Raw genomic sequence first — 15,268 nt, forward strand, 5'->3', positions numbered from 1 at the left:
CTTTTTAGTTTACAGAAGTATGTAGCGGCAACTGCCCAGCTGTCAGCTCTTCTGGTCTCTTCTGTTTCTCTGTCCATTTCTCATGAAATGAACTCTGCTGTGATTTCCACAAGGTTTTAGGAAATCAGCAAACCCAAATGCGTGTGTTCCGTCTGCCTTGTTTAACCAGAGGCAGTCCTGATCGTTTTTAAGGCTGTGATATCAAATTCATTTGGAAGCTCATCTCATTGCCCCAACAGATACGTGGCCCAGAGAACTTGAGACGGGAGCATGGTCGGCTATCCAAACACTTTCCCCAAGTTTGGACAGGAAATAGGGATGGTGAGGAAAAAGCAGCTGCTTCCTGACTTAACTGTGTACCAAGGGAAAGGCTACCCACTCCAGTAATCTGGTCTGGAGAATTCCAAGGACTGTATAATCTGTGGGGTTGCAAAGAGTCAGACACAGCAGAGTGACTTTCAGTTTCAGTCCCTAGCTCATTGTCTGTTGATTCATGGAAAAGGGTACCCAGTGTACCCACTGACAGAGTTCTCAGTCTCCTGCAGCTCGCCTAAGCATTGACAGTTTCCTTCAAGTTTAGCTTCTTGCAGCCTACAACTGGGGACATCCATGCAGGATCCCCACAACCGGCATTCCTCTTTGCTCTCTGATGCTGCAACAGTAGTTCTTAACTTCTTTGGAGGTGATGAATGGAAGATTACTGAGGGAGACTTTATATTTAAGAAAAATGAAAGAGCTAAGTCAGTACAAATGTGCCTATGGCATCTTACTATTTTAAAACTTAGGTAAATTAACTAAAGTAACTGTTTTAAAACCTTTTCAATAAGAATTTTTCAGACTTTCCTGAAATAGATAATAGAAAACCCTTTATCCACCTTATGCTCATTTTACCCTACAAGAGAAAATACTTGGTAAAATTTAAACAAGGTCTTAAAACAGAAATGAAAACTATTTATCTAAGTAAATGTTGGATAGTGCTGCTGCTGCTGCTAAGTCGCTTCAGTTGTGCCCAACTCTGTGCGACCCCATAGACAGCAGCCCACCAGGCTGCCCCATCCCTGGGATTCTCCAGGCAAGAACACTGGAGTGGGTTGCCATTTCCTTCTCCAAAGCATGAAAGTGTAGATGGCTGCAATTAAGAAAAAAAAAATCCTGCCTTAATTATTTCTTAAATAGTAGAGCATGGTCAAATAGCAAATGAAATAATAATGTGAATTTCAGCAAAACTTATGCCCACATGTTTAATGTTTGTTATTAACAGGATGAGCTGTTTCGTACTCTTGCATCTTATAAACTTATTGCACCAAGATATAGATGGCAGAGAAGCAGATGGGGACGTACGTGTCCTGTGACTTTAAAAGAAGGTAACATTTTTCAAGGATTGCCAGATTTTTCTGTGAGGTAGGTAAGATTTTCAGAATTGAATTTTAAAACTTGCCCATACTTCTATTCAGTTGTTTATGATAATGACATATTTTTAGTTTTCTAGGTAAAATATACTGTCTTTCATCAGAAGAAGCGTTAAAAACATTTCTATTGAACCCACGTCCCTATCTTCTTCCACCTATGCCAGCACCACCATTTAAAGTATTCATATTTGGACCTCAGTCTTCAGGGAAAACAACACTTAGCAATTTGCTTGCAAAACATTACAAAGGAAAGGTAACTACTTAGCTGATTTAATTTGCATTTCCCTATGACTAATGAGGTCCAACATTTTTCATATGTTATTCATGTATTCTCTTTTAGAAGTATTTGTTCAAGCTTCTTGCTCATTCTTAAATTTTTTGCCTCATTATTGGCAGGAGTTCCTTATGTTGTATATATACAAATTTTTTGTTATAGACATTATAAACATCTTCTACTATTCTGCTTTGCCTTTTCACTTCTTAAATGAAAAATATACCATAATATATTCATTTAAAGTAAGTCATTAAGTCCTGCCTAACTAAAGAAGATGGGAATTAGGCTTCACCTTCTGAAAAAAAGAGTATTAAAGGATTTGTGGATATGTTTTAAAATCATCACAGTATGTGTCAGACAAAAGAATTATAATTTTAAAATGTAAAGCATTTTTACAAATCAATATTTAAAAGCCTCAGTAGACAAAGATAGCAAACAGGCAATTCATGAAATAATTGATTCAAATAGCCATTACACTATGAGAAAAGGATTATAATCAGGGAGAGGCCAAAACACCCAGAAATATATTATGTCAAACTCACTGTTGAAAAATCACCCAATACTGATGTGTGGCTAAGATTAGGAAAGTACATTCTCATACATTGCTGGTTAGAGTGTAACCATTCTGGATAGCTATTGGACATATCTATAAAAGTCTAAAATCTATGCATAGCCTTTGAACTATAGATTTTTCTTGAAGAAACTGTCAAAGATATATACATAGCCATAGCCTAGTTTATACTAGTAAAATCATGTATATCTGAATATGTATTATTGGTACTTTAAGTTGTAATATTTCTATCTAATATAATACTTACATCCATTAAAAATGATAGGGCATATATTCATGCATATATTCATGCATATTTAATAAATCTAGAAGAATGGTACTGATGAACCTATTTGCAGGAATAGAGATGCAGATATAAAGACAAGACTCTGGACACAGCAGGGAAAGCAGAGGGTGGGACAAATTGAGAGAGCAGCAGTGAAACATGTACATTACCATATGGAAACTAGTAGCTAATGGGAAGTTCTGTATAACACAGGGAGCTTGGTGTGGTTCTCTGTGACAATCTAGAGGGGCAGGATGGGGTGGGGGGTGGTAGGGAGGTTCAAGAGGGAGGGGACATATGTATACTCAATGGCTGATTCACATAGTTGTGTGGTGAAAGTCAATACAATATTGTATTAATAAAGCAATTATTCCCCTGTTAAAAATAAAATTTAAAAAAATTAATGGATTAATTTAACTGTGTTAATTGGATGGTATATCTCAATAAAGCCGTATTTTTAAGTTAAAAAACGATGGTATGAAAAAAGTGATGGTGTGTATGTATTTTTATTGGCATAAAATAAAATAATACAAGCATATTGAAGGAAAAACAAAATGAAATCTAGAAGTATGAAAATATTATTTAAACTTAAAAGGCATATATAGAAATCTAACATCCCAATATTCAGTATTAAATACAGTATCTACCAAAGGACTTATATTCAAAAATATGTAGAATTCTAACCTAGTTTTTTAAAAGTTGAACATATGCTTAAAAACATATGGGTAAATGAACTACCAATACACTCAAAAAATTGTTAGTGATTAAGGATAGTTAACGGAGAAGACAATGGCACCCCACTCCAGTACACTTGCCTGGAAAATCCCATGGACGAAGGAGCCTGGTGGGCTGCAGTTCATGGGGTCGCTAAGAGTCGGACACAACTGAGTGACTTCACTTTCACTTTTCACTTTCATGCATTGGAGAAGGAAATGGCAACCCACTCCAGTGTTCTTGCCTGGAGAATCCCAGGGATGGGCGAGCCTGGTGGGCTGCCGTCTATGGGGTCGCACAGAGTCGGACACAACTGAAGCGACTTGGCAGCAGCAGCAGCAGCAGGGATAGTTAAATTCACAATACAATGAGATTTCTCACCAACTAGGGTGGCTAAAGTGTAAAAGATTCACAAAATCAAGTGCTAATGATGAGGTAGAATAACTGCAATTTTAATACTTTGCTGCTAGGAATATAAACTAGTTTCAACCACTCTGGAAACAGTTCAGTGGTTTAGTATAAAGTCAAACATACACTTATCATATGACCCAGTAATTCTACTCCTCGCTGTTTATCCAACAGAAATGAAAACATAGGTTCACAAAAAGACTTTCTCGCAAGTGTTTATTGTTTCTTTATTTATAATAGCCCAAACTAGAAACAACCCAAACGTCCATGATGAATGAATTAAAAAACTATATATTCATACAATGATACTGCTCAAAAATACAAAGGAATAGATTACTGAGATATATAGTAATATTGTTGAATCTCAAAAACATTATGCTAAGGGAGGAAAGCTTGGGGAAGATTATATACTGTTTGATTCCATTTTTATGAAATTCTAGAAAAGGCAAAACTTATCTGTATTTGATGGAAAACAAAGTGGTTGCTAAGGGCCAGGCACTGACTATAAAGGACAATGAGGAGACTTTAGAGGTGATAAAAATGTTCTATATTTTTATTGTAGTGGTTTTTATGTACATATTTGTAAAAACTCATCAAACTCTGTACTTAAAATGGGTGCCTTTTATTATATGTAGACTATAAATAAAATATTGATGTTTAAAATATATATGTAATTTGAATACATATTACATGATCATACATATATAATATATATACTAGCTTTTAAAAATCAGTGAACTCTGAAAATAACATACCTCAAGCATCATTAAGATTTTTGAGATACATAGGTATAGCTGTAGAAATAGATGTTGATGAACAATGTGCTTAGTTTTCAGAGTAACTTGTGCTTATATTGGTTTTCTCAAATATTCTTTGCAGGTAGTTGACTATGATAAAGTGATTCAACCACGTTTTGATAAAGCCCTTGAAATGTTAACCAGAAACACTATAGCTGAGGCCACTGAAGCAGCCATTAAAGTTGTCAAAGAGCGGCTTCTCTTAGAACTACAAGCTAAAAATGGTGACTATTTTTTAAATGTGTGTTTTAACAGTAGTTAAGCCTGGCTACCTGAGGGCACAGTCTTGGTTGGTTTGTCTTGATATCCCTGGCATCTTGCACACTGCAGCCTCAGAATAAGTGGTTGAAGAAATGAATATACATGAACCTGAATCATACACTGAGAAAACGATTCCAACTCTGGATTTCTTAGGAAAGGAATCATAAAGAGTTTTCAAACTTAGATTTCTTTTCTTTTATGGATCTGCTTCCTGGGCAGAATTTACGCCTTTATTTACACCAGGGGCAATGACAACAACATTTTGTCTGACTCATGGAGTTTGTGTTATTGCTGCTGTTGCTGTTGTTCTAGGCCTCTGTGTCCGCCTTGATTGTAAGTCAGTGTTTTTATTTGGGGGAATATTATTTTCAAATTCAAAATGTTACAAATGAAAACGTCATCGATGAGGAGACAGAAGCACAAGAGGTTAAATGGCTTCCTGAAATTCATCCAGATGGTGGCATAGCTAAGACGTGAACATCCTGTTTGTCAGAATCTGCTATCAGGATTTCACTAATGTTTTACATATACTGGAAAGCTTCCCATCATTTCCTATGCTTGAAACTATTTAAAGATCAAGGAAATTGCTTCTTCTTACATGGCAATATAGAGCTTTTGCTAGGAAAGAACACAGGTTTTGCCTAATAAATCTGCCTCTCTTCATTCTCATTAACCTATAATCAAGTAAGAAAGTACAACCTGGCGCCTGAGAGATTACAAAAAACAACCACAAAAAGACCAGCATTGAAATAATATGCCATCCAAATGAGCATGGATCAGTGGTAAAGAATCAGCCTGGAATGCAGGAAATACAGGCGACACAGGTTCAGTCCCTGCATTTGGAAGATGCCCTGGGATAGGAAACAGCAACAAACTCCAGTATTCTTGCCTGGGTAATCCCATGGACAGAGGAAACTGGTGGGCTACAGTCCATAGGGTCACAAAGAATCAGACACAACTGAGCGATTGAGCACAGATAATAAAGAATGAATTTATGTGTTTATCATACTATCTTCAGAACTAAGACCAAAATTAAAAAATACTCTTGGACAATTAATAAATATGTGAGATATCTGGAAATGTTGACCCAAACTTCTAAGATGGCTTGTCATTCAATTTCAAATAACAAAAATGAATAATTGATTCAAAAATGAATTTTTGAATTCAAAATTGAATATTTTGAAATGAACTCAAAATTCATTAAAAATGAATAATTTTTAAATTAAAAATGAATTCATGCAAAAATGAATACTTCTTTCAACAAACACTTGAGCACCTTCTTGTGTTAGATATTGTTCTAAACATTGAGCTACAGAGGTGAACAACACTTGAGGCTCCTGTCCTTAAGGTGAAAGTGAAGTGAAAGTCGCCCAGTCGTGTCCGACTCTTTGCGACCCCATGGACAATCCATGGAATTCTCCAGGCCAGAACACTGGACTGGATAGCCTTTCCCTTGTTGTCTGTCCAGGGGATCTTCCCAACCCAGGGATCGAACCCAGGTCTCCCGCATTGCAGGCAAATTCTTTACCAGCTGAGCCACCGGGGAAGCGGGTGTGTGTGCCCAGTCCTGTCTGACTCTTTGCAACCGCATGGATTGTAGCCTGACAGGCTCCCCTGTCCATGGGATTTTCCAGGCAAGAATACTGGAGTGGGTTGCCATTCCCATCTCCAGGAGACCTTCCCAACCCAGAGATCAAACCCAGGTTTCCTGCATTGCAGGAAGATTCTTTATTATCTGAGCCACCAGGGAAGCCCCCAGACAATAAGATTAACCCTTCTTAAAATTTTAAAAATTGGATATTTTTTTGGCCAGGGATTTTACTCCAACATATTTTTTAAGAAATTTTGTCAGTGGAGAGTATTAAGGCTTTTTAACATAGAAAGTGATATAATATAATAATACAAAAGATGGCAGCTAACATGGACCAGGCTTCCAGTGTGCCAAGCCTTTTCTATGTTTCTTGTTGACACCCATTATCTTATTTGATGTTGCAACTATGTTTTTAGTTTAACGATCCTCATTTTGCCCAGTAATAATTGAGACAGGAAGATCAAATGATTCAAACTGAGACAGGGAAAGCAAATGATTCACAAAAGGTACATTGGCTCAGTTAGAACTCACATGCCCAAGGTGGTCTACCTGCCCCCCAGCTACCTTTTGCTGCTGCTGCTGCTGCTAAGTCTCTCCAGTCGTGTCCGACTCTGGGCAACCCCATAGACGGCAGCCCACCAGGCTCCCCCGTCCCTGGGATTTTCCAGGCAAGAACCCTGGAGTGGGTTGCCAATTTCCTTCTCCACTGCACGAAAGTGAACGGTGAAAAGTGAAGTCCCTCAGTCGTGTCTGACTCTGTGAAACCCCATGGGTTGCAGCCCACCAGGCTTCTCCGTCCATGGGACTTTCCAGGCAAGAGTACTGGAGTGGGGTGCCATTTCCTTCTCTAACACAGTCAATTACTATCTTACAGCTCAGTCAACTTCAAAAGACCTTCAAGGAGAATCTGAAAGGAGGGAAAGTGAAGTCCCAACTGATACATATAAAAGTGCAGAAGAATTGCAGTTGTCACTTGATGAAGATGGTAAAGAAAATGTTGCTAATGTTATTGGCCAAATCTTTCCTAGTATAAACAGATTAGCTGATAGAGTGTATTATTCTTTCACTGCAGTGTTCACTTTTGAATCCCAAAGAGAAAGCTCTTTAGAAGACAATGATGAAGCCAAAATGAAGTCAGATGATAAAGATGGTAACAAAATGAGCTGCTAATGCCATGCGTGTGGATCTTATTTCCATTTATTTCATATGTTATCATGTTTATATTGAAGCTTGAACTTATCCTCCCCTCACCCTCAAATTAGGAGTAAAAGAGTTAAGTTTTCCTCTTACAGATTTAAACTAACCAGCTGTAGAACAGAAATAGATCTACTAGAATGAAGAAGAAAACAGAACACAAGTCTAATACTATTGGAATGCTCGCCAAAGTTTTTTGCATCTTTCCAAACATGATACAATCATTATTGTACAATAATAAATTCTTTCTTAAAAGCTCTCTGCTTCCTTTAACAGATTGGAATCAAAGCATCTTAAACCCAGAGTTGTAGCTGTGAAATGTTTATCATTTAGTGCTATTTACCACTCCAGTATTCTTGACTAGAGAATTTCATGGACAGAGGAGCCTCACAGGCTAATTGTCCCTGGGGTCACAAAGAGTCAGACATGACTTATCAACTAACGCTTTCACTTTACACTTCTAAAACTTTTCCATTTATATTTTAACATCAAGAGCATACAAAGTAAACTACTTTTATTTTTTATTTGTGTTACATCTAATTATATAATTTCATTAGAAAATAATTTAACCATCATTTTAAATTACTGCATGATTTCTTTATTTAGAAGTATTACTTTTAACTAGTTCATTACATTGACAGCATGCTTGGGGCTGGTGCATGGGGATGACCCACAGAGATGTTATGGGGAGAGAGGTGGGAGGGGGGTTCATGTTTGGGAACGCATGTAAGAATTAAAGATTTTAAAATTAAAAAAATAAAAAACTATTATAAAAAAAAGAAAACATATTTTTGCTACTAAAAAATTCAATGAATTTTTTCCATTGAATTTTTTACATAAAGTTTTGCCTGTATGTTGACACAAATGAAGTTTAATGAGTAAGAAGTAATAGAGAGTCAAATTGCTTTGCATAAAGTTTCAGTTTATGTTCCCATCAGGAATATGCAAACTATATGTTCTAGTTTCCTCAGTATTTTCTTTTTAAATATTATTTTAATTTTTATTTGACTATTTCTGAAGTTTAGTATTATAATGCTGTGTTAGCCATTTATATTTCTTCTTTTCTGAGGTGACCATTTTTGTCTTTTGCCCATTTTTCTAAATTGTTGTATCAATTATATGGTTTTAATATAAATTTTCTGTATTAGTCACTTATTTTTCATATTTTTTTCCAAATTGAGTGATTTGTCTTTTAAGTCACCTTGCTGACTTTGAGGTAGCAGAATTTTTAACATTTTCATAGTCAAATAATTACTTTCCATTTGTTAATTTCTTCCATTTACTTTCCGGCTTAAAAGTCTTCCTCTCAACCAGAGGTTTCACATATACTTTTTTAAGTTGGTGCTGCCTTTTTGTATTTAGCTTTCAATTCCATCTACAGTTTATTGTGTCGTATAATGTAGGGCTGATCTTTTTTATTTGGTTCCTCCTCCTGATTCAGATTTGGAGAAGGAAATGGCAACCCACTCCAGTGTTCTTGCCTGGAGAATCCCAAGGACAGGGGAGCCTGGTGGGCTGCTGCCTCTGGGGTCGCACAGAGTTGGACACGACTGAAGCAACTTAGCAGCAGCAGCAGCCTGATTCAGACAGATGTGTCTTTGCCTTGTGTTTATTTCAAGCTGAGTAGGAATTGAACTGGGCACTGGCAGAATCATATATGGCATTCCTCCTTTCCCAGCCTGCATACGCACGCACACGCACACACACACACACTTCACAGAAGGACCTGGACATTAAAATTTTTGCCAAGTGGCATCTGGGAACCCCATCTCTGCTCCTGCAGAGTTCCCAGCACCAATATGTACACAGAGAGGCCCTCCCCCATACTATCTGTTCCCTCTTTAGGGGAAGCCTTACAGTGTAGCAACATCATCAGTACCTCTACTCACTGCCAGAGGATCACCAGCACTGCCAGTGTGCCCTGGTAAAAGACAGCCTCTCTCCCCCATGTGTCTGAGATAAGCACAGCTTTTACCTCTGGGAGCCAAAGAGTCTGTTGTGACACCAGGAAGGGAAAATTTCATTTTTTCCCAATTTACATCCATCGGCATCATATGAAACTGAAATTACTCCTAGTTTTGTTATCTGTATTTTCTACTGCTGATAAATATGTCTACCTATTTGATTATTATGGGTGTTATTTTAATTTTTTAAGAAATTAGGAGCATTGAGTCCTAGGTCCTTGGGCCCATACCACAATCTTCCTTAGGAATCACCTACAGTTTAAGTACTGTTCTTTATGTGTTTAATAGAGTTTTATTTTCAGGTGAAAAAGAAATAAGTGAAATGGTTACACTTCAAAGGAGTCAGCAAGACTCTAGTCGAGATCTAAAGAAGGACTCCAAAAAAGGTAAATTATTACTAGGGTGATTTGGTTCTCTTCAGTTCAGTTCAGTTCAGTCGCTCAGTCGTATCCCAACTGTTTGCAACACCATGAATCACAGCACACCAGGCCTCCCAGTCTATAACCACCTCCTGGAGTTTACCCAAACTCATGTCCATCGAGTCAGTGATGCCATCCAACCATCTCATCCTCTGTCATCCCCTTATCCTCCTGCTCCCAATCCCTCCCAGCACCAGGGTCTTCTCCAATGAGTCAACTCTTCGCATCAAGTGGCCAAACTATTGGAGTTTCAGATTCAAAATCAGTCCTTCCAATGTACACCGAGGACTGATCTCCTTTAGGATGGACTGGTTGGATCTCCTTGCAGTCCAAAGGACTCTCAAGAGTCTTCTCCAACACCACAATTCAAAAGCATCAATTCTTCGGCACTCAGCTTTCTTTTCAGTCCAACTCTCACATCCATACATGACCACTGGAAAAACCATAGCCTTGATTAGATGGACCTTTGTTGGCAAAGTAATGTCTCTACTTTTTAATATGCTATCTAGGTTGGTCATAACTTTCCTTCCAAGGAGTAAGCGTCTTTTAATTGGTTATCTTAGACTGTGGTAAAAATCACAAATAGTTCCTTCAGAATTTTGAAGGATAACCATGTACTTTTTTACTTAAAAATCTTATTAATATCCACTTACTCTATCTTAAGTGAAAGTTGCTCAGTCATGTCCAACTCTTTGCGCCTCCCTCCCCCCCGCCCCCCCCCCCCCCCCCCCCGCCATGGACTATAGAGTCCATGGAATTCTCTAGGCCAGAATACTGGAGTGGGTAGCCCTTCCCTTCTCCAGGGGATCTTCCCAACCCAGGGGTCAAACCCAGGTCTCCCACATTGCAGGCAGATTCTTTACCAGCTGAGCCACAAGGGAAGCCCAAGAATACTGGAGTGGGTAGCCTATCGTTTCTCCAGGGGATCTTCCCAACCAGGAATCAAACCGGGGTCTTCTGCTTGCAGGCAGATTCTTTACCAACTGAGCTATCAGGGAAACCTTTGCTCTGTCTTAAAGACTGCTATAATCTGAACAGTTGGACATCAGGAACACAGACAGAAGACCATGTGATATACTGTTTTCATGAACAAGAAAATTGGAAAGATAGGATATCTGTCTTTCTGTTCTGTCATTCCTGGCATGTGGCTACCTTATAATATTTCACAAGACAGCTGCTAGTGTGCCAGTTATTACATCAGTGGGCAAGAAGAGGAAAAAGGCAAGAGACAAAAAAAATAGCACTCCATCCAGCTGAGTTCAGTCAGTTCAGTTCAGTTCAGTCACTCAGTCATGTCCGACTCTTTGCAACCCTATGAACTGCAGCACGCCATGCCTCCCTGTCCATCACCAACTCCCAGAGTCCACCCAAACCCATGTCCATTGAGTCAGTGATGCCATCCAACCATCTCATCCTCTGTCATCCCCTTCTCCTCCTGCCCTCAATCTTTCCCAGCATCAGGGTCTTTTCCAATGAGTTTGCTCTTCACATCAGGTGGCCAAAGTATTGGAGTTTCAGCTTCAACATCAGTCCTATCAATGAACACCCAGGACTGATCTCCTTTAGGATGGACTGGTTGGATCTCCTTGCAGTCCAAGGCACTCTCAAGAGTCTTTTCCAACACCACAGTTCAAAAGCATCAGTTCTTCAGTGCTCAGTTTTCTTCACAGTCCAACTCTCACATCCATACATGACCACAGGAAAAACCATAGCCTTGACTAGATGGACCTTTGTTGGCAAAGTAATATCTCTGCTTTTGAATGTGCTATCTAGGTTGGTCATAACTTTCTTTCCAAGGAGTAAGTGTCTTTTAATTTCATGGCTGCAGTCACCATCTTCAGTGATTTTGGAGCCCAAAAAAATGAAGTCTGACACTGTTTCCACTGTTTCCCCATCTATTTCCCATGAAGTGATGGGATCAGATGCCATGATCTTAGTTTTCTGAATGTTGAGCTTTAACCCAACTTTTTCACTCTCCTCTTTCATTTTCATCAAGAGGCTTTTTAGTTCCTCTTCACTTTCTGCCATAAGGGCGGTGTCATCTGCATATCTGAGGTTATTGATATTTCTCCTGGCAATCTTGATTCCAGCTTGTGCTTCTTCCAGCCCAGCGTTTCTCATGATGTACTCTGCATATAAGTTAAATAAGCAGGGTGACAATATATAGCCTTGATGCACCCCTTTTCCTATTTGGAACCAGTCTGTTGTTCCATGTCCAGTTCTAACTGTTGCTTCCTGACCTGGATACAGATTTCTCAAGAGGCAGGTCAGGTAGTCTGGTATTCCCATCTCTTTCAGAATTTTCCACAGTTTATTGTGATCCACACAGTCAAAGGCTTTGGCATAGTCAATAAAGCAGAAATAAATGTTTTTCTGGACCTCTCTTGCTTTTTCCATGATCCAGCGGACGTTGGCAATTTGATCTCTGGTTCCTCTGCCTTTTCTAAAACCAGCTTGGACATGTAGAAGTTCACGGTTCACATACTGTGGAAGCCTGGCTTGGAGAATTTTGAGCATTACTTTACTAGCATGTGAGATGAGTGCAATTGTGCGGTAGTTTGGGCATTCTTTGTCATTGCCTTTCTTTGGGATTGGAATGAAAACTGACCTTTTCCAGTCCTGTGGCCACTGCTGAGTTATTCCTCTTTAAAGAGAAAACAAGACTCATCTTCCAAAAGTTCTTCTTGCATTTTATCTACCAGTGAAGCTATCGATATAAGGGAAGTTAGGAGATGCAGTGTTTTTAAACAGCTAGGCACATTGCTGACCCTAACAAAATCAGCATTCTATTACTAAGGGAAAGGAGAACTGGATATTGTGTAGGCAAGTAGTATCTTCTGGCACATTTAGTATTTTTGCCTGGCTATTTCTGCTTCCTCATGTCCTCTTTCCCAGGCTATGGGAAGATCTTGTGTTCTTACCTCTGACTATCCAGGAATTGCTGGTTTTCTGTTTCTCTGAGAACAGACTTCTCACTTCATGATGGGGAGGGCAGCAAGCAGCTGCTCCTCAAAAGTCCTTTGGGATTTTTTCTGGGAGAGGACCAATTAGGCTCTGGCAGGAGACCCTGATGGATGGAGCTCAGAAAGCACTACAGGAAAGCCTGAGGTAGAATAGTCTGGTGGAGCTGCCAATCTCATGTCCTGTTAGACACATGGATGAATGTTTATATTATGGTGCAGCCTATAAGCCAGCTCAGCTATGTAAGAAAACATTCAGCACACAGTGAGGCAGGAATCAAGGCTAACACCTGAAAAACCAGCCTATGCCACCTTTTTCTCCCATTGTCTTGCCCACCTCTTCTCCTTTTATTGTCCCATGTAGTCTCATGGGACAATAATTTATAATTTAGGGCTTCCCTGGTGGCTCAGCGGTAAAGAACCCTTCTGCAAGTGCAGGAGACATGGGTTCAATCTCTGGTCTGGGAAGATCCCACATGCCACAGAGCCTGTGCACCACAACTATTGAACCTGTGCTCTAGAGCCCGGGAGGTGCAATTAATGAGCTCGCGTGCTGCAGCTACTGAAGCCCACATGCCTAGAACCCATGCTCCACAACAAGAGAAGTCTTCAAAACCAGAGAAAAGCCCCCACCAGCACTCTTCCCCAGCTAAAGAAAAGCCCACACAGCAACGAAGATCCAGCACAGCCAACAATGAGTAATAGAAACAATTATTAATTGAAAGTATTTATTTTGTTTTCTGACTCATTTTTTAGTTGCCTGTCTTTTAGCTTGACTCCTGGAAGCCTTTGGTTCCTACCTCTTCTCCCTGGTTTTCTGACTTTTTACTCTTGCCTGACATGAGTTTTTTTTCTTGCCTCATATGCTTTCATTCTGATGGACTGGCTTTAAGCCACTATTCTACTATTTTGCAATTCCAGACTTATTTCCTCCCTAGTCTATCTCTCACTTTCTCTGGCATGTTCAGCAGTAACACAAAGAGTGCCTCCTTGGGTTAGGTATTTACGATCATGTTCTGTTGCAAATAACAATTGTCTACTAAAATTATTAATGGCATTAATTTATTGATTTATTTTACTTTAGATGTAACAGACTATGAGATAGAAGAGGTAACTGCTGATCATCCAGAAGTTCTTTCCATAATAAATGAGACAGTAAAAATGGCAAAGGATATGAACTTTGAACAGCCACATGAAAAAATTGCTGAGATCTTAGGTGAAGTTCTCCAAGAGGTAAGAAATCCAGAATCTTTATTTTTATCTCTGATTTCACAGTATCTGAGAAAATGTTGACCTGGTTTATGTACAATTATTTTTGAATCCCATATGATAGTGTTGAAATCTACAGACTTCTAATTCATGTGCATTTTACAGTAACACTGTTAATATGTAATGTACCCTGCTGCTGCTGCTGCTGCTAAGTCGCTGCAGTTGTGTCCAACTCTGTGCAACCCCATAGATGGCAGTCCCCCGTCCCTGGGATTCTCCAGGCAAGAACACTGGAATGGGTTGCCATTTCCTTCTCCAATGCATGAAAGTGAAAAGTGAAAGTGAAGTCGCTCAGTCGTGTCCGACTCTGTGCGACCCCATGGACTGCAGCCCACTGGGCTCCTCTGTACATGGGAGTTCCCAGGCAAGAGTACTGGAGTAGGTTGCCATTGCCTTCTCTGGTAATGTGCCCTAGTTGCTTATAAATTTTCCATCAATGCATCTGCATGCTTAGTCATATCCGACTCTTTTCGACCCTTTGAATTATAGCCCACCAGGCTCCTCTGTCCATTGGGTTTTCCATGCAAGAATACTGGAGTGGGTTGCCATTTCCTTCTCCAGGGGACCTTCCTGACCCAGGGATTGAACCCACGTCTCCTGTGTCTCCTGCATTACGGGTGGATTCTTTACCCACTGAGCCATCAGGGAAGCCCTTATCAACAGTTGTACAATATAATTTCATAGCTGTGATGTTTATTCTTCATTAACTTTTATTATCTTTAATTCAGCTTAGTTGGTAAGATAATGCATATTAAGCAAATACCAAAGGTAGACTTTTCATCTATGAGCTAATAATTTGTAAACCAACACAAATTTTGTTCTATAGATAACTAATTTCATCCAACCATATTGAACATGTGTTCATGGAAGAGATAGATAGACACACCACTGATTTTCCAATCTAAGGGGAAAATAAAGCCTCAGTTCCTATGTCCTACCTATAGTAAATCAGAAGACTTATGAAGACTTTATGGATCCATTTTGTACAGAGACCTTGTGTAAGCATTCAGAGCAAAAGTCAAAGAGAACAAATCACTTTGGGTCTTTCAATAAACTTCTTCTGTAAATCTCTGTAATTTGAAAGTGATATAATTTGAAATTATGACAGTGGGTAAAACCCTCGACCCCTAGGCTATATCCAAGGCAAGTTGTTGTTCCCCTCTGAGCTTCCC

At 39.2% G+C, this 15,268-nt stretch overlaps 1 protein-coding gene across 1 annotated transcript in view; it reads left to right on the plus strand.

The window, feature by feature from the left end:
• AK9 (adenylate kinase 9) overlaps positions 1-15,268 on the plus strand; it is a 115,129-nt gene that overhangs the window by 33,602 nt on the left and 66,259 nt on the right. Inside the window, exons 10-14 of the mRNA XM_068984940.1 lie at positions 1,262-1,401; positions 1,482-1,662; positions 4,521-4,662; positions 9,751-9,834; positions 13,912-14,060. Of these exons, the coding sequence (XP_068841041.1) occupies positions 1,262-1,401; positions 1,482-1,662; positions 4,521-4,662; positions 9,751-9,834; positions 13,912-14,060 (696 nt within the window). The remainder of the gene's footprint in view (positions 1-1,261; positions 1,402-1,481; positions 1,663-4,520; positions 4,663-9,750; positions 9,835-13,911; positions 14,061-15,268) is intronic.

This window comes from Capricornis sumatraensis, chromosome 13, assembly GCF_032405125.1.
Source record: "Capricornis sumatraensis isolate serow.1 chromosome 13, serow.2, whole genome shotgun sequence".
In the NCBI taxonomy this organism is placed as follows: domain Eukaryota; kingdom Metazoa; phylum Chordata; class Mammalia; order Artiodactyla; family Bovidae; genus Capricornis; species Capricornis sumatraensis.